Below are 17,922 nucleotides of genomic sequence, written 5' to 3'. Positions count from 1 at the left end.
GGTCTACACCTCCCCTGGGATGGAAGTGGTGTTTCTGTCCATCCTAGTTCACAGACAGATCCAAGTCTGGGTCCTGACATTAAGATCTTGGGTAAATGGCTGATCTGCCTCCCTGTGCCTCAATTTTCCCATTTGTAAAATGGGGGTGATAGATCACACCAGGAGTACTTCCCAGCCATCACCCCCAGGGGTCACTGTCCAGTCATCTAGGCAGGGCTGGGTGCAGGGGAGGACCACTAGGTCCAGCTGGCCTCTCACTCCCTAAGTCCCCCAATGCCCTGGGTGAGCTGGGCTGGGCTCTTGGGCTTTGCTTCTGCAGACATTGATGAGTGTGACCAGCAGCCTTGTGGAAATGGGACCTGCAAGAACATCATCGGCTCCTACAACTGCCTCTGCTTCCCTGGCTTTGTGGTGACACACAATGGGGATTGTGTGGGTGAGTCCACTCAGTTGGCAGGCTGGCCACAAAGTAGGTTCTCAGAATCTAAGGAAGTGAATCTAGAAATTGACCACAGAAAGATGCCCAGAAAGTCTCCAAATATTTAGAAATTAAATAACGTACTCCTAAATAATCCACAAGTCAAATAAATCATAAGGAAAATTAGAAAATATTTTGAAGTAAAAGAAAATGAAAATGAAAGCATAACATATGAAAATACATAGGATGCAGCTAAGGGAGCACTTAGAGGCAAATTCATAGCATTACATAGTTATATTAGAAAATATCAGCAACTACCTTATAAGATAGGTGGAAGGTTAATACACAGTCTATACATGAGTGCTCAAGTTGAAGCCAATGCTATCAACTCAACTCAGTTGCAGACAGAAGTACAAGGAAGCCTTGATCCCTTCAAGTTTTGTGGGTGACCCTCTCCCTCTACAGATTTTGCCTATCTCCCCTCTACAGATTTTGACGAGTGTACTACCCTGGTGGGGCAGGTGTGCCGATTTGGCCATTGCCTCAACACAGCTGGTTCCTTCCACTGCCTCTGCCAGGATGGCTTTGAGCTCACAACTGATGGGAAGAATTGTGTGGGTGAGTCTGCCTATGGTGCTTGGAGGCATCTTAACCAGCCCCTGCTCCATGTACACCACAGTTTGGTACTTCTGGGTGAGCATAGATCCTTTTACTACCCAAGCATTTATTTTAAGGTTTAAAAAAATAATACCCAGCACTTTGGGAGGCTGAGGTGGAAGGATTGCTTGAGGCCAGGAGTTTGAGACTAGCCTGGGCAACATAGTGAGCTATCGTCTCTACAAAGAAATTAAAATTAGCCAGGAGTGGTGGCTATTGCCTGTAGTCCTAGCTACTCGGGAGGCTGGGGCAGGAGAACCACTTGAGCCCAGGAGTTTGAGGCTGCAGTGAGCTGGAGTCACACCACTGCACTCCAGCCTGGGCAACAGGGAAAGATCCTATCTCAAAATAAATAAATTAATTAAATAATTATAAAACCAGTACATCAAACCTATGTTTTTATGTATGGGATTTGAGGTGTAGGGTGAGGCTGTCTTGAAAATGTAAGTTTCCAGAAGCAAAGAATAGTAGAAGCGCTAAATAGTTACCATGGAAGGAATCTGCTGGTGGTGCCAGATTAGGAAGCTTGCTACCTCTTCCCACTGGACACCATCTGGCCCCACCTATAACCCCACGAGAGTCAGATAATCCTTCCCCAGCTGTCCCTGTGGTCCTGAGTCTCAGCCCTTGCCCTGGAGCCAGAATTGCCACTGCGAGGGCTTGTCCTTGGGCCCTCGGTGATCACACAGTAATTGCAGGTGTTGGTCCCAGTCCCAGGTGAGCCCCCTGCATCCTGGCTGGCACAAGGACCCTTCTTTCTTCTTTTCGCAGACACCAATGAGTGCCTCAGCCTCGCAGGAACCTGCCTACCAGGCACCTGCCAGAACCTCGAGGGCTCCTTCCGTTGCATCTGTCCCCCTGGCTTCCAGGTGCAGAGTGACCACTGCATTGGTGAGTGTCCAGCCCCAACTCCCATTTTTGGGACCAGGGAGTGCCTCTCTTTCTCTATCCATAAAATGGGAATACCAGCTAGGGTTGTGACGAAGGTGGAGATGTACTTAACGCAGAGTGAAACACAGCTTCATAAACTATTATTGTCATTCTGATTGTTTCTGGACTTTGCGCTCAGGATTTTGTCTCTGGTGCCCACAGGCTTCCTCGTGAATCCTATAAATTGACATGGGTGTGGGGGTCTCACCATTTCTCAGTGCACCCAAATGTAGAGCTCCTCACTTGCTAACTGGTGATCAAGGACCAGTCTGGCCCAAGCTTCACTGTTGTAATCACCTATAGAGATGATTTCATGCAGTCTGGACTAACCAGTCTGGCCTGATCTCCTTTGGTCCATTTATCCACTTGGGCTAGCCTCAGAGAGTGTGGGCTAACCTGGACCAACCTGGGCTGAGCAGATGAGCTACCTTGTTCACTGTAGTCTAACCTGGACCAGTCTGGCCTGAGCAAATGGGCTAGCCTGGGCTAACCTGAACCAGTCTGGCCTGAACTCCTCTGATCTGGGCTTCCATCTGGGCTAGCCTTGTATAATCTGAACCAGTCTGGCCTGATCTCTTCTGATCTATTCTTTTTTTTTTTTTTTTTTTTGAGACAGAGTCTCACTCTCAGCTCACTGCAACCTCCACCTCCTGGGTTCAAGCGATTCTCCTGCCTCAGCCTCCTGAGTAGCTGGGATTACAGGTGCTCATCACCACACCTGGCTAATTTTTGTATTTTTAGTAGAAACGGGGTTTCATCATGATGGCCAGGCTGGTCTCAAACTCCTGACCTCAAGCGATCTTCCCACCTTAGCCTCCCAAAGTGCTGGGAATACAGGCATGAGTCACCACGCCCAGCCTATTCTGATTTATTCTATTTGGGCTAGCTTAATACAACATGAGCTAACCCCATCCAGTGTAGGGTAAATATATCCAGTCTCAGTTAGCTTTGTGCAATTTTATTTTTTTTAAGGTTTTAAAATTTTTTTCTATTTTTTCTTATTTTAATCTCAACAGTTAAGGGGGGACAGGTGGCTTTTGCTTACATAGATAAGTTCTTCAGTGGTGATTTCTGAGATTTTGGTGCACCTGTCATCTGAGTAGTATACAATGTACCCAGTATGTAGTCTTTTGTCCCTCACCCCCCTCCCATCTTTCCCTGGAAGTCCCCAAAGTCCTTTATGTCATTATTATGCCTTTGCATCCTCATAGATTAGCTCCCACTTGTAAGTGAGAACATACGATATTTGATTTTCCATTCCTGAGTTACTTCACTTAGAATAATGGCCTCTAGCCCCATCCAAGTTGCTGCAAAGGACATTATTTTGTCTTTTTTTTTGATGGAGTCTCGCTCTGTCACCCAGGCTGGAGTGCAGTGGCACGATCTCTGCTCACTGCAATATCCACCTCCCGGGTTCAAGTGCTTCTTCTGCCTCACCCTCCTGGTAGCTGGGATTACAGGTGCGCACCACCACAACGCCTGACTAAATTTGGCATTTTCAGTTGAAACGGGGGTTTCACCATGTTGGCCAGGCTGGTCTCCAGCTCCTGAACTCAAGTGATCCACCAACCTTGGCCTCCCAAAGTGCTGGGATTACAGGTGTGAGCCACTGTGCCTATTTTGTTCCATTTTGTGGCTGAGTAGTATTCCACGGTGTATTGCATACCACATTTTCTTTATCTACTCATTGGTTGATGGGCATTTATAAACATGATGGTTCCATATTTCTGCGATTGTGAATTGTGTTGCTATAAACAGGCATGTGAATGTGTCCTTTTCATATAATGACTTACTTTCCTTTGGGTAGATACCCAGTAGTAGGATTGCTGGATTGAATGGTAGTTCCACTTTTAGTTCTTTAAGGAATCTCCACACTGTTTTCCATAGAGGCTGTACTATGTGCAGTTTCAGTCTCTAATCATGAACTCTTCCTGACCATGACCTTTACTCTGGAGACACCTTCTGGGAAGGACCTACGTGCATACACAATGCTCACCTCGCGCTACAGCTCATACTGAGCTCTCAGGACCCCAGCCCCGCTGCAGCCCCTGGCTGGACCTGCACTCCATCTGCCCCTCCTCACAGCGGAGTCCTCTCCCCACTGGTGGAGGTCCTGCTTGCCCCCCACCCAGCTCATGTCCCCGCCCTTCCAGATATCGACGAGTGCTCAGATGAGCCCAACCTCTGCCTCTTTGGCACCTGTAGCAACAGCCCTGGGAGCTTCCAGTGCCTCTGCCCACCTGGCTTTGTCCTCTCTGACAATGAGCACCGTTGCTTTGGTGAGTCTGCACAGGGCTCAGGGAAGAGGGTGGGAAGTGGGGCGGGGAAGGGTCAGATTGCCCAGAAAAGAGGGCTGTAGTTTCTTGTATGACCCTATGGGAGCTTTGACCAGGCAGAGGTGTCTCTCTGCATTAGCAGGGTTATCCTAGTGCCAGCAACCTCTTGGCTATAGAGGTCATGTCTACAGAGGGCTAACCTGGTCCATTTTGAGCTAGCCTGTGTGTGCTTCATTTAGGTTTTCCTTGTATTGGTCACATGACTATAGGCTGTCAGTGGGCTGGTTTTGTCCAGTTTGAGCTAGCCTAGACTACTCTGGGCTGGCTCCGTTTCAGCTGGGCTAGCCTCATCTACTGTGGGCTAACCTCACCCAGCTTGAGCCAGCCTGTTCTCTCACAGGTCAGGGGCAATAAGGGTGAGAGCAGAGCCTGCAGTGCACCTCAACGAATAATTGCTGTTCTGGGAGGCTGGGACCCCAGCCTGCTGGTGAGGACTTGATAGGCGTCCAGAGCCGAGGATTTGGGTTTTGGAGTCTGAATTCCAGGTTCCTCGGGCTTTCTGGAATCAGTCATTTTGCCTCTCCAGGAAGGGGTTTTTGATCCAAGAGTAACCACCGAGTTTGATCTTCCTTCCTGGCATGAGAACACCCCAAAGCAATAAAGTGGGGTGCGATTCCAGCTGTCCCCTCAAAACCCCAGGGCAGGTTGGGGTCGGTGGCTCTTGCCTGTAATACCAGCACTTTGGGAGGCTGAGATAGGCTGATCACCTGAGGTCAGGAGTTTCAGACCAGCCTGGCCAATGTGGTGAAACACTGTCTCTACTAAAAATACAAAAATTAGCTGGGTGTGGTGGCACATGCCTGTAATCCCAGCTACTTGGGAGGCTGAGGCAGGAGAATCAATTGAACCTGGGAGGTAGAGGTTGCAGTGAGCCAAGATCATACAACTGCACTGCAGCCTGGGCAACAGAGCAAGACTCCATCTGAAAAAAACAAAAAACCACCACCACCACCAACAATGAAAAACCCAGGGCAGATCCTCATTGGCCCAGAGTAGGTCACATGTCCATCCTCAAACCAATCACCATGACCAGGGGCGTGGCATGTTCTGATTGGCCACTGGCAGGATCAGCACAACCTATTCACCAGGACTGGGGTGCGAGAGGTCAGAGAGGCAGATGGGCACTGCCAGTGGCCCTCAATCAGGGTAATGGAGCCCCCATCCCACAGACACACGGAAGAGTTTCTGCTTCACCCGTTTTGAGGCTGGGAAGTGCTCGGTGCCCAAAGCTTTCAACACCACCAAGACCCGCTGCTGCTGCAGTAAGAGGCCTGGGGAGGGTTGGGGAGACCCCTGTGAGCTGTGTCCCCAGGAAGGCAGCGGTGAGTGCCCACCCCTGTCCAGCCTCCCCTGTCATGATGCGCCCTCACCTTCCTCTCTCATTCTTCCCTCATCCTTCCCTGCACACACCTGGGGGCTGCACCTGGGCCCTGACTCTGACTCCCCTCCCCCTCTCTGTCCAGCTGCCTTTCAGGAGCTCTGCCCCTTTGGCCACGGGGCAGTCCCAGGCCCGGATGACTCCCGAGAAGGTGAGCCCCTCACCCACGTGCTCAGAGCCCCTTCTGGGCCACCCAGATCCATCTCCGCACTGCCTGGGTCTCTGAGTCTCAGGCTCCCGCTGAGAGCCCGAGTGGCCCTGGACCCTCCCAGCCTGGGGCTTGGGCTCTCATCCCCTTGGGGCCTTGAGTGTGGCCAGGGCTCTGGGGATTGCATGGTGACAGGAGCCATGTCTGCAACACCTGCCATCCGCAGACGTGAACGAGTGTGCAGAGAACCCTGGCGTCTGCACTAACGGCATCTGTGTCAACACCGATGGATCCTTCCGCTGTGAGTGTCCCCTTGGCTACAGCCTGGACTTCACCAGCATCAACTGTGTGGGTGAGTGGCCAGCCCTGCTCCAGCCCTGTCCCAGGCCCCTCCCAGGACAGGAAGGAACAGAGCAGGGCAGGGAAGACACTCCCAGGCAGTGGGCGAGATCCTGTCCTTACCCACTGCCTCTCTCCCCCATTCGCTTTTCCTCCCTCTGTACTTCACTCACTCATTCATTCACTTACTCACTCATTTTCTTGCTCATTCATTCACTCACTCACTTATTCATTTACTCACTCACTTATTCATTTACTGACTCATTCATTCACTGACTCATTTATTCATTCACTTGCTCACTCATTCACTTCTCCATTTTCTCATTCACTTCTTCATTTTCTCATTCATGCACTCATTTATTCACTCACTCTATCTACTCCCTCATTCATGTACCAATTCACTCACTCATTCACTCCTTTGCTCACTCATTCCTTCACTTGTTCATTCATTCACTTGTTAATTCACTAACTCCCTCATTCATTCACACCTCACTCATTCATTCACTTGCTCATTCATTTATTCATTTACTCACTTATTCACTCATTTGCTTCCTCACTTATTCACTTGCTAATTCACTCATTCACTCCTTTGCTCACTCATTCCTTCACTTGTTTATTCATTCACTTGTTCATTCAATCACTCCCTCATTCATTCACACCTCATTTAGTCACTGGCTCATTCATTCACTCACTCATTCACTCATTCATTCACTCATTCATTCACTCATTCACTCATTCATTCACTCATTCACTCATTCATTCACTCATTCACTCACTCATTCACTCGTTTGCTCCCTCGTTTATTCATTTGCTTATTTGTTCACTCATTCATTCATTCCTTCATTTGTCTCCTTGCTCATTCACCCATCCAATCACTCATTTATTCACTTACTCGTTCCTTTGTTCATTCATTCATGCTTTCACTCACCTATTCACTCATTCGTTTCCTCATTTGCCCCCTTGTTCATTCATTCACTTCCTTGCTGATTCCTCCATTCACTCACTCACTAATTCACCCACTCATTGACCCCTTTACTCACTCATTCCCTTATTCATTTAACCGTTCATTCACTTATTCATTTATATGTTTTATAGAGATGAAGTTTTGCTATGTTACCCAGGCTCTGTTCGAACTCCTGGACTCAAGAGACCCTCTTGCCTCAGTTTCAGTTACTGGTTTAATCACTCCTTCATTCACTGGTTCATTCGTTCACTTATTGCTTATTCACTCACTCCCTTACTCACTCATGCATTCCCTTACCTGCCCACTTGCTCACACATTCACTCATTCATTCACTAAACGCATTCCACTTGCCTGCCCCATAGCCAGACTAGAGGTGCATTCGATCTGGCCCCATCTGAACTGTGGTGGTCAACAGGCAGGCAGATGGGATGCTATTGAGGATGGGGGACCCTCTGCAGGCATTGACCACCCCCTTACCCCCACCCAGACACAGACGAGTGCTCTGTCGGCCACCCCTGTGGGCAGGGCACATGCACCAACGTCATCGGAGGCTTCGAATGTGCCTGTGCTGACGGCTTTGAGCCTGGCCCCATGATGACCTGTGAGGGTACGACTCTGCTTGCCCAGGACCTGGGCCGTGTGACGGAGATGCCTGGGGGAGGGAGTGGAGGTCCTACCCACAGCCCCCCGACAGCTGGCACCTCCACTGGCCTCCCCAGACATCGACGAATGCTCCCTGAACCCGCTGCTCTGTGCCTTCCGCTGCCACAATACCGAGGGCTCCTACCTGTGCACCTGCCCAGCCGGCTACACCCTGCGGGAGGATGGGGCCATGTGTCGAGGTAGGCCTGACCAACATGGTGAAACCCTGTCTCTACTGAAAATACAAAATCAGCTGGGTGTGGTGGCGCATGCTTGTAATCCCAGCTACTTGGGAGGCTGAGACACAGGAGAATCACTTGAACCTGGGAGGCGGAGGCTGCAGTGAGCCGAGATCCTGCCACTGCACTCCAGCCTGGGCGACAAGAGCAAAACTCCGTCTCAAAAAAAAAAAAAAAAAAAGAATCCTGCAATGCACACAGAACAGCCACCCACCACAGAGAGCTTTCCTATCCCAAATTTCACAGTGTCAAGGGTGGGAGACCCTGGTCTGGGACTCAGTGTCTGTGGGGCTGTTTCAGAGTCAGTGTTCCAGGGGCCAGGAGCAGACTCACAGACCCTGACGTGGGCAGGGGATGCAAGCTTTGTGGGACAATTCCTGATTCCCTTAGCTTCTTGGAAGCTGGGGCTGGGCAGGAGCCTCCTAGGCTCCCTTCCTAGGAGGGATGGACACCTGACAGGGCCTGCAGGGAATTTACTCAGGTCCCACCAGAGCTGACGTAGGGTGGAATCCAGGTCCCCACAGCCATGGGGTGCCTGGCCTTGGCTGACCATCTGTCCCTGGTCATCCGAAGATGTGGACGAGTGTGCAGATGGTCAGCAGGACTGCCACGCCCGGGGCATGGAGTGCAAGAACCTCATCGGTACCTTCGTGTGCGTCTGTCCCCCAGGCATGCGGCCCCTGCCTGGCTCCGGGGAGGGCTGCACAGGTATGGGGGTACTGGAGCTTCAGGGGTGTAGGGAACCCCTTGTGGAAGCAAGAGGGTCGGACCAGGCACAGTGGCTCATAACTGTCATCCCAGCACTTTGGGAGGCTGAGGCGGGAGGATCGCTTGAGCCCAGGAATTTGAGGTTGCAATAAGTTAGGACAGTGCCACTGCACTCCAGCCTGGGCAACAGAGCGAGACCCCATCTCCAAAAACAATAACAGTAAAAATAAGGCCTGGCACGGTGGCTCACGCCTGTAATCCTAGCACTTTGGGAAACCAAGGCGGGTAGATCACCTGAGGTCAGGAGTTTAAGACCAGGCTGGCCAACATGACAAAACCCCGTCTCTACCAACAATTTAAAAAAAATAATAAATTAAAAAAAAATTAGCTGAGCAAGGCGGCGGGCATCTGTAATCCCAGCTACTTGGGAAACTGAAGCAGGAGAATTGCTTGAACCCAGGAGGCAAAGGTTGCAGTGACCTGAGATGGTGCCATTGCACTCCAGCCTGGGTGACGGAGTGAGACTCTGTCTCAAAATAGAAAATAATAATAATAAAAATAAATTAATAAAATTAAATTAAAATAAAAATAAGCAAGAGGGCCTGGGCAGACCCAAAGGGGCCCTTTGGGGCTGTGGAAGAGACAGGTTGCCTGTGGCCTACCCCACACCCCGGTCTGCCTCATCCCTCCCATCTCAGATGACGATGAATGCCGCGCTCAGCCTGACCTCTGTGTCAATGGCCGCTGCGTCAACACCGAGGGCAGCTTCCGGTGCGACTGTGATGAGGGCTTCCAGCCCAGCCCCACCCGTACTGAGTGCCACGGTGAGTGTGGCTGGCCACGCACAGTGGATGCCCCCACCTACCATGTGGCACCCACTGCCTGTCCCCCCACTGCCTGTCCCCCCACTGCCTGTCCCTCCCACTGCCTGTCCCCCCACTGCCTGTCCCCCCACTGCCTGTCCCTCCCACTGCCTGTCCCCCCCACAGCCTGTTCCCCCCACCACCTGTCTCCCCCACCGCCTGTCCCTCCCACCGCCTGTCCCTCCCACCGCCTATCCCCCCCACCGCCTGTCCCCCCCACCGCCTGTCCCTCCCACCGCCTGTCCCTCCCACCGCCTGTCCCTCCCACCGCCTATCCCCCCAACCGCCTGTCCCCCCCACCGCCTGTCCCTCTCACCGCCTGTCCCTCTCACCGCCTGTCCCTCCCACCGCCTGTCCCTCTCACTGCCTGTCTCCCCCACTGTCTGTCCCTCCCACTGCCTGTTCCCCCCACTGCCTGTCCCCCCACTGGCTGTCCCTCCCACTACCTGTCCCTCCCACTACCTGTCCCTCCCACCGCCTATCCCTCCCACCGCCTGTCCCTCCCACCGCCTGTCCCTCCCACTGCCTGTCCCTCCCACCGCCTGTCCCTCCCACCGCCTGTCCCTCCCACCGCCTGTCCCTCCCACTGCCTGTCCCTCCACTACCTATCCCTCCCACTGCCTGTCCCTCCCACTGCCTGTCCCCCCAGTGCCTGTCCCTCCCACTACCTGTCCCTCCCACTGCCTGTCCCTCCCACTGCCTGTCCCTCCCACTGCCTGTCCCTCCCACTGCCTGTCCCTCCACTACCTATCCCTCCCACTGCCTGTCCCTCCCACTGCCTGTCCCCCCAGTGCCTGTCCCTCCCACTACCTGTCCCTCCCACTGCCTGTCCCTCCCACTACCTGTCCCTCCCACTGCCTGTCCCTCCCACTGCCTGTCCCCCCAGTGCCTGTCCCTCCCACTGCCTGTCCCTCCCACTGCCTGTCCCCCCAGTGCCTGTCCCTCCCACTACCTGTCCCTCCTACTGCCTGTCCCTCCCACTACCTGTCCCTCCTACTGCCTGTCCCTCCTACTGCCTGTTCCTCCCACTACCTGTCCCACCTACTGCCTGTCCCTCCCACTGCCTGTCCACCTACTGCCTGTCCCCCCAGTGCCTGTCCCTCCCACTGCCTGTCCCTCCCACTGCCTGTCCCCCCAGTGCCTGTCCCTCCCACTACCTGTCCCTCCTACTGCCTGTCCCTCCCACTACCTGTCCCTCCTACTGCCTGTCCCTCCTACTGCCTGTTCCTCCCACTACCTGTCCCACCTACTGCCTGTCCCTCCCACTGCCTGTCCCACCTACTGCCTGTCCCTCCCACTACCTGTCTCACCTACTGCCTGTCCCTCCCACTGCCTGTTTCCCCACTACCTGTCCCTCCCACTGCCTGGGAGCTCCCCAAGGGGCCTGGGGCACTGAGGGGCGACCCAGGGGGTTGCTGAGCTAATCTGGACACACACGTCCAGTGCTCCCCCGCTGTCCCTCTTCCCTCTGTCCCTTCTGTTAAATCCTGGAAGAGTGGGAGGCCTTCTCCACACCTCCTTCAACCTCACTGGTGCCACACCCTGGAACCAGCCTTCCCCAGATCTCCCACTTCCTGGGAACTAACCCCAGCCATCTGTCCTGTGTATCTAGCTCCCTCCTGGACACCCCTATTCCCAATATCCCCAAAGAACAGCTTGCCCCAAACTAAGATCAGTCTTTGCCCCCAAACCGGCCTCCTGGAGTGACCCTTGGCTTTCCTGTTGTTCTCCGCAGACATCCGGCAGGGGCCCTGCTTTGCCGAGGTGCTGCAGGCTATGTGCCAGGCTCTGTCCAGCAGCAGCGAGGCTGTCACCAGGGCCGAGTGCTGCTGTGGGGGTGGTCGGGGCTGGGGGCCCCGCTGCGAGCTCTGTCCCCTGCCTGGCACCTCCGCCTACAGGAAGCTGTGCCCCCACGGCTCAGGCTACACTGCTGAGGGCCGAGGTGGGTGCCCATGCCCTCAGGACCCTCAGGGAGGCAAGAAGCGGGGGAATTTGCTCAGGGTCATGCGTCTGTACTGCAGCAGGTGCTAGAATGTGTGAGCCACTCTGTGTGCGTGTGTGTGTGTGTGTGTGTGTCTTTGTGCTAGCAGATATGAGAACCAGTACATGTGCTCCATATGCGTGGAAGAACTCGAGGGGTTGAGGGAGCAGGTGTGTGAGTCAATGTGTGTGTGTGTGTGTGTGTGTGTGTGTGTGTCTTTGTGCTAGCAGATATGAGAACCAGTACATGTGCTCCATATGTGTGGAAGAACTCGGGGGGTTGAGGGAGCAGGTGTGTGAGTCAATGTGTGTGTGTGTGTGTTCTGAGACAGAGTCTTGCTTTGTTACCAGGCTGGAGTATGGTGGTGCAATCTCAGCTCACTGCAACCTCTGCCTCCCAGTGGCATACCTGTCATCCCAGCACTTTGGGAGGCTGAAGCTGGAGGATTGCTTAAGCTTAAGCCCAGGAATTTGGGGCTGCAATGAGCTAAGATAGTGCTACCGCACTCCAGCCTGGGCGACAGAGCGAGACTTTGTCTCCAAAAACAAAAACAAAATAGGCCGGGCACAGCGGCTCACGCTTGTAATCCCAGCACTTTGGGAGGCGGCCTGTGTGTTGTGGGCTTGGGTGAGTGTACAAGGGCAAGTGTGTGAGTGCGTGTGAGCCAGAGTGGGGACATCAGCGTGTCTCACTGAGTGTGTCACTGAGAGTGAGATGGGTTATCTGTGTGACCAGCAGTGACATCAATAGGACTGGGGAGGAAATGGCTTTCTGGGGGTGTGTCTGGGGGGAGATGCGGGAGTCCCTGAGTGTGGGTGTATGTTCCCATGTTTCTGCAGGAGCGTCCGGTGTGTGGTTGTTGTGTCATGTTGCATGCACTGTGTGTCTCTGTTGTGCATGTTGGTGCACTGAGGAGGTGTCGCTGTTGAGGCCGGGGGAGGTGGATGTGTGTCCCCCTCCCTGGGAAGCTTCATGGGCTTGTCCTGCGGGCTCAGGTGTCATCCGCAGCCTGAGGATGGGGTCCACGTGGGCTGGGGTGCAGTGGCGGGTGTGGAAGGCAGGCTGGACTTTGCTCCGAGGAGATGGCTGCGGCCAGAGAGAAGGAGACATGCCTCGATGGCCCAAGGCGGCCAGCCAGCCCCATTTGCGCCCTGCTTTTCCCCAGATGTAGATGAATGCCGTATGCTTGCTCACCTGTGTGTCCATGGAGAGTGCATCAACAGCCTCGGCTCCTTCCGCTGCCACTGTCAGGCCGGGTACACACCAGATGCTACTGCTACCACCTGCCTGGGTGAGCCCAGCCCTCTGCACCTGCACCCTTGGCCCAGCCCGGCCACCTCCTGCGCAGCCCCTGACCACAACTTCCCTGAGACTTGGCGGTTTGCAATGTTAGGGTTTCATTTACAAAGTGGTGCCCGAACCATACAGACAACTGAGGTCCAGGTGCGATGGCCCGCCACTGTAATCCCAGTATTTTGGGAGATTGAGGTGGGAGGATCACTTGAGGCCAGAAGTTTCAGACCAGCCCGGGCAACATAGCAAGATCCCATCACTAAAAAAAATTAGCCAGGAATGGTGGCCTGTAGTCCAACATGCGCCTGTAGCCCCAGCTACTTGGGGAGGCTGCTTGAGCTCAGGAGTCTGAGGCTTCCGTGAGCTGTGATTGCGCCACTGCAGTCCAACCTGGGTGACAGAGTGAGACCCTGTCTCTTAAAAAATGAAAAAGAAGGCCGGGCGTGTTGGCTTGTGATCCCAGCACTTTGGGAGGCCGAGGCGGGTGGATCACGAGGTCAGGAGTTCAAGACCAGCCTGGCCAAGATGGTGAAACTCCGTCTGTACTGAAAATGCAAAAAAATTGGCCAGGCGTGGTGGCACGCGCCGGTAAACCCATAATCCCAGCTACTTCGGAGGCTGAGGCAGAGAATTGCTTAAACCTGGAGGGGTGGAGGTTGCAGTGAGCTGAGATCATGCCAGTGCTCTCCAGCCTGGGTGACACAGCAAGACTCTGTCTCAAAAAAAAAAACAAAAAAAACAAAAAACAAAACTGGCCACACATGGTAGCTCATGCTTATAATCCCAGCACTTTGGGAGGTCAAGGTGGGCACATCATTTGAAGCCAGTATTTCAAGACCAGCCTGGCCAAGATGGTGAAACCCCATCTGTACTAAAAATACAAAAATCAGCTGCATGTACTTCTGCACGCCTATAATCCCAGCTACTTGGGAGGCTGAGGCAGGGGAATCGTTTGAACCCGGGAAGTAGAGGTTGTAGTGAGCTGAGATCATGCCACTGCACTGTAGCCTGGGCAACAGAGTGAGACTCTGTCAAGAAAGAAAGAGAGAAAAGAAAGAGAAAGGAAGAAAAGAAGAAAGAAAGGAAGGAAGGAAGAAAGAAAGGAAGAAAGAAAGAAAGAAAAAGGAGAAAGAAAAAAGAAAGAAAGAAAAGAAAAAAGAAAGAAAGAAAAGAGAGGAAGGAAGGGAAAGAACGCCAGGTGAGGTGGCTCATGCCTGTAATCCCAGCACATTTTGGGAGGCTGAGGCAGGAGGATCACTTGAGGCCAGGAATTTGAGACCAGCCTGACCAACATTGTGAAACCATCTCTACTAAAAAAAAAGAAAGAAAAAGAAAAAAATTAGCCAGGTGTGGTAGTATGTGCCGGTAATGCCAGCTGCTTGGGAGGCTGAGGCAGGAGAATTGTTTGAACATGGGACGCGGAGGTTGCAGTGAGCCAAGATTGCACCGCTGCATTCCAGCCTGGGTGATGCAGCAAGAGTCCGTCTCAAGAAAGAAAGAGAGGAAGGAAGGAAGGAAGGGAGGGAGGGAGCATCCTTTCCTTCTCCCACCCCCATCCCATTTGGGCCACTTTCCTGCTGTTGTTTCTTTTATTTTGCACATCCTGAGATTTTTCAGTTACGTTTTGTAGCAAGTGTACATCTCAGTCAGCAGGAGGCAAACCCCAGCCTGAGGGTCAAATCTGGCCCTCCAATTGTTCTTGTCAATAAAGTTTTATTAGCACACAGCCATACACATTTGTCTGCTTACCCTCAGTGGCTGCTTTGCTGGTACAAAGGCCACATGGAGTAGTTGTGTCCGAGACGATGTGGCCTGCAAAACCAAATGTGTTTACCATCTGGCTTTTTGCAGAAAAAGTGTTAATTCCTATGTAAGTCCACAGATTCCGGATGGTCCAGGTCTGGGTGGAGACCCCAGTCCCTGAACACCCCCAGAGAATGTCTGTCTAACCCTGCCCCACCACACCCCACTGTCCTTCCCTAGATGTGGACGAGTGCAGCCAGGTCCCCAAGTGGTGTACGTTCCTCTGCAAAAACACGAAGGGCAGCTTCCTATGCAGCTGTCCCCGAGGCTACCTGCTGGAGGAGGATGGCAGGACCTGCAAAGGTGATGTCCTTTCAACTCTCCCCCACTCCCGCCACTGCATGCACTCTAGGGTCCTGCTCCTGTCCCCTGCAATCTCACCCCCTCCCATCTGCATGGAGTCAAGCACCATCTCCGGGATCTTTCTCTTGTTATCCCTCTGCCTGGAGGTGGCAAGGGAAGCCCCTAACCCCCGACTGGGCCCTGCCCTGAGCCTGCTGGACTATCTGTGCTGCAGACCTGGACGAATGCACCTCCCGGCAGCACAACTGTCAGTTCCTCTGTGTCAACACTGTGGGCGCCTTCTCCTGCCGCTGTCCACCTGGCTTCACCCAGCGCCACCAGGCCTGCTTCGGTGAGTGACCCTTGCCCCTCACCGGGAGGTGATGCACAACCCCAGCCTTAGTTATTTTGCTCACCAAGAAAATATCAAGTTGGCCGGGCACAGTGGCTCTTGCCTGTAATCCCAGCACTTTGGAAAGCCAAGGCGGGCGGATCACCTGAGGTCAGGAGTTCAAGACCAGTGTGGCCAATATGGTGAAACCCCATCTCTACTAAAAATACAAAAAAAAAAATAGCCTGAAATGGTAGCAGGTGCCTGTAATCCCACCTACTCGAGAGGCTGAGGCAGGAGAATCGCTTGAACCCAGGAGGCAAAGGTTGTGGTGAGCCAAGATCACGCCACTGCACTCCAGCCTGGGCAACAAGAGCGAAACTCTGTCTCAGAAAAAAAAAAAAAAAAGCACCCAACATCTACTGGACATTGGGAACGTGGGGGTGATCAGAACAAAGTCCTTACTTCCTCAGTGCTTGTTTCCTGGAGGCATCTAGAACCTCCTTCCTCTCCTTTGGGAGGAGAGAGGCCCTCTGGCCTTGGTTCATGGCACCTTGCCTTCCCCCTGACAAGTGCCTGCTGGGTCTCCCTCCCAGAGCCTCCCCAGAGTGCTCCTGAAATCCCAGGTCTCACATAGTCCCAAGAGGAAATCAGTTCCACAGCTAAAGTCACAAGAGCATCTGTTACCATCATTGTTTCTTAGTGTCTTGTGGCTCCCAGGGAACCCAATCTTCCCCAAAGGCAGAGCCTAGTCAAGGGTGGCGCCATTCATGCTCCAACTAATCTGCCCAGACATCACCTACTGTGTACCAGGCAGTGCTCCAGACCAAAGAGTGGCAAACTCCAGCCTGCCAGCCAAGCGCGGCCCCCTGCTTGCTTTTGTTAATAAAGTTTTATTGACACACAGCCAAGCCCACTTGCTTACAATCACCTGTGGCTGCTTTGCACTATATTGGCAGAGAAGAGTCTTGGGACAGAGCCTGTTACAGAAACAGAAATGGTTTGTCGGGTCCTGTTATAGACCCTGGGGGTACAGCAACAAACATAAGAGGCAAGACTCTTTCGTCATGGAACTTTCCTTCTGGCACAGAATCAGACTAGAAGCAGACATAACAAGAAATTAACAGAATGGTGTGGCTGGGGGTGGTAGCTCATGCCTGTAACCCCATCACTTTGGGAGGCTGAGGCTGGCAGATCACTTGAGGACAGAAATTCGAGACCAGCCTGGCCAACATGACAAAACCCTGTCTCTACTAAAAATACAAAAATTAGCTGGGCGTGGTGGTGGCGCCTGTAATCCCAACTACTCAGGAGGCTGAGGCAAGAGAATCACTTGAACCTGGGAGGTGAAGGTTGCCGTGAGTCAAGATTGTGCCACTGCACTCCAGCCTGGGGGACACAGCAAGACTCTGTCTCAAAAACAAACAAACAAAAAATTAACAGAATAGTGTGCTCAAAGGTGATGCGTGTCATGAAAGAAAGAAAAAATAAAAGCAGGAGTTCAGGAAAGAAGGAGAGGACCGCAGGGTTGTTTTGGGATGCAGGGAGAGATTTGTTGTTGTTGGGTTTTGGTTGTGTTGTGTTGTTCGTTTGTTTGTTATAGAAATGGAGTCTTGCTCTGTCACCCAAGCTGGAATACGTGATATGATCACAGTGCACTGAAACCTCAAATTCCTGGGCTCAAGCAATCCTCCCACTGCAGCTTCCCTAGTACTTGGGACTACAGGCTCACCACAGCTGGATTTTGTTTTTGTTTTTGTTTTTTGTTTCTTAGACATGGAGTCTCTTCACGACTCTGTTGCCCGGGCTTGAGTACAGTGGCTATTCACAAATGTGATCATAGCACACTGAAGCCTCAAACTCCTGGTGTCAAGTGATCCTCCCACCTCAGCCTCCAGAGAGGGCTTCGGTTGTGTTTTGTTTTTTGTTTTTGAAACAGAGTCTTGCTCTGTCGCCCAGGCTGGAGTGCAGTGGCCGGATCTCAGCTCACTGCAAGCTCCGCCTCCCGGGTTTACGCCATTCTCCTGCCTCAGCCTCCCAAGTAGCTGGGACTACAGGCGCCCGCCACCTCGCCCGGCTAGTTTTTTGTATTTTTTAGTAGAGACGGGGTTTCACCGTGTTAGCCAGGATGGTCTCAATCTTCTGACCTTGTGATCCACCTGTCTCGGCCTCCCAAAGTGCTGGTATTACAGGCTTGAGCCACCACGCCCGGCCAGGGCTTCAGTTTTAAGAGAGGGATCAGGTGAAGTGTCACCAAAAGAGAACATTTGGCTGGGCATTGTGGCTCATACCTGTAATCCCAGCACTTTGGGAGAATGGCTTAGGGCCAGGAGTTCGAGACCAGCCCAGGCAACATGGCAAGACTCCATCTCTACAAAAAATACAAAATTAGCTAGAGGTGGTGACACCTGACTGTAGTCTTAGCTACTCAGGAGGTTGAGGTGGGAGGATCTCTTGAACCCAGGAAGTTGAGGCTGCAGTGAGCAATGTTCATGCCACTGCAGTCCAACCCAGGAGACAGAGCAAGACTCTTTCTCGGAAAAAAAAAAAAAAAAGAGAGAGCGAGAGAAAGAGAGAGAGAGAACATTTGAACAAAGACTCTTGAAACAA

The 17,922-nt window shown here is 52.7% G+C and overlaps 1 protein-coding gene across 2 annotated transcripts in view; it reads left to right on the top strand.

Annotated features, from left to right (window-relative positions):
* The window catches only part of FBN3 (fibrillin 3), an 88,290-nt gene that overhangs the window by 56,640 nt on the left and 13,728 nt on the right, over nt 1-17,922 (top strand). For both annotated transcript variants that reach the window (XM_015122717.3, XM_077979762.1), the window contains exons 45-59: nt 320-436; nt 908-1,036; nt 1,847-1,966; nt 4,159-4,284; nt 5,511-5,663; nt 5,805-5,870; nt 6,094-6,219; nt 7,658-7,777; nt 7,890-8,012; nt 8,625-8,759; nt 9,458-9,583; nt 11,358-11,564; nt 12,769-12,894; nt 14,880-15,002; nt 15,217-15,333. In XM_015122717.3, the coding sequence (XP_014978203.3) occupies nt 320-436; nt 908-1,036; nt 1,847-1,966; nt 4,159-4,284; nt 5,511-5,663; nt 5,805-5,870; nt 6,094-6,219; nt 7,658-7,777; nt 7,890-8,012; nt 8,625-8,759; nt 9,458-9,583; nt 11,358-11,564; nt 12,769-12,894; nt 14,880-15,002; nt 15,217-15,333 (1,914 nt within the window). The remainder of the gene's footprint in view (nt 1-319; nt 437-907; nt 1,037-1,846; nt 1,967-4,158; nt 4,285-5,510; nt 5,664-5,804; nt 5,871-6,093; nt 6,220-7,657; nt 7,778-7,889; nt 8,013-8,624; nt 8,760-9,457; nt 9,584-11,357; nt 11,565-12,768; nt 12,895-14,879; nt 15,003-15,216; nt 15,334-17,922) is intronic.

The sequence above is a fragment of the Macaca mulatta genome, chromosome 19 (assembly GCF_049350105.2).
Source record: "Macaca mulatta isolate MMU2019108-1 chromosome 19, T2T-MMU8v2.0, whole genome shotgun sequence".
Taxonomy (NCBI): Eukaryota; Metazoa; Chordata; class Mammalia; order Primates; family Cercopithecidae; genus Macaca; species Macaca mulatta.
The sequence above is the reverse complement of the archived record's forward strand: the minus strand, read 5'-3'. Positions and strand labels throughout refer to the sequence as shown.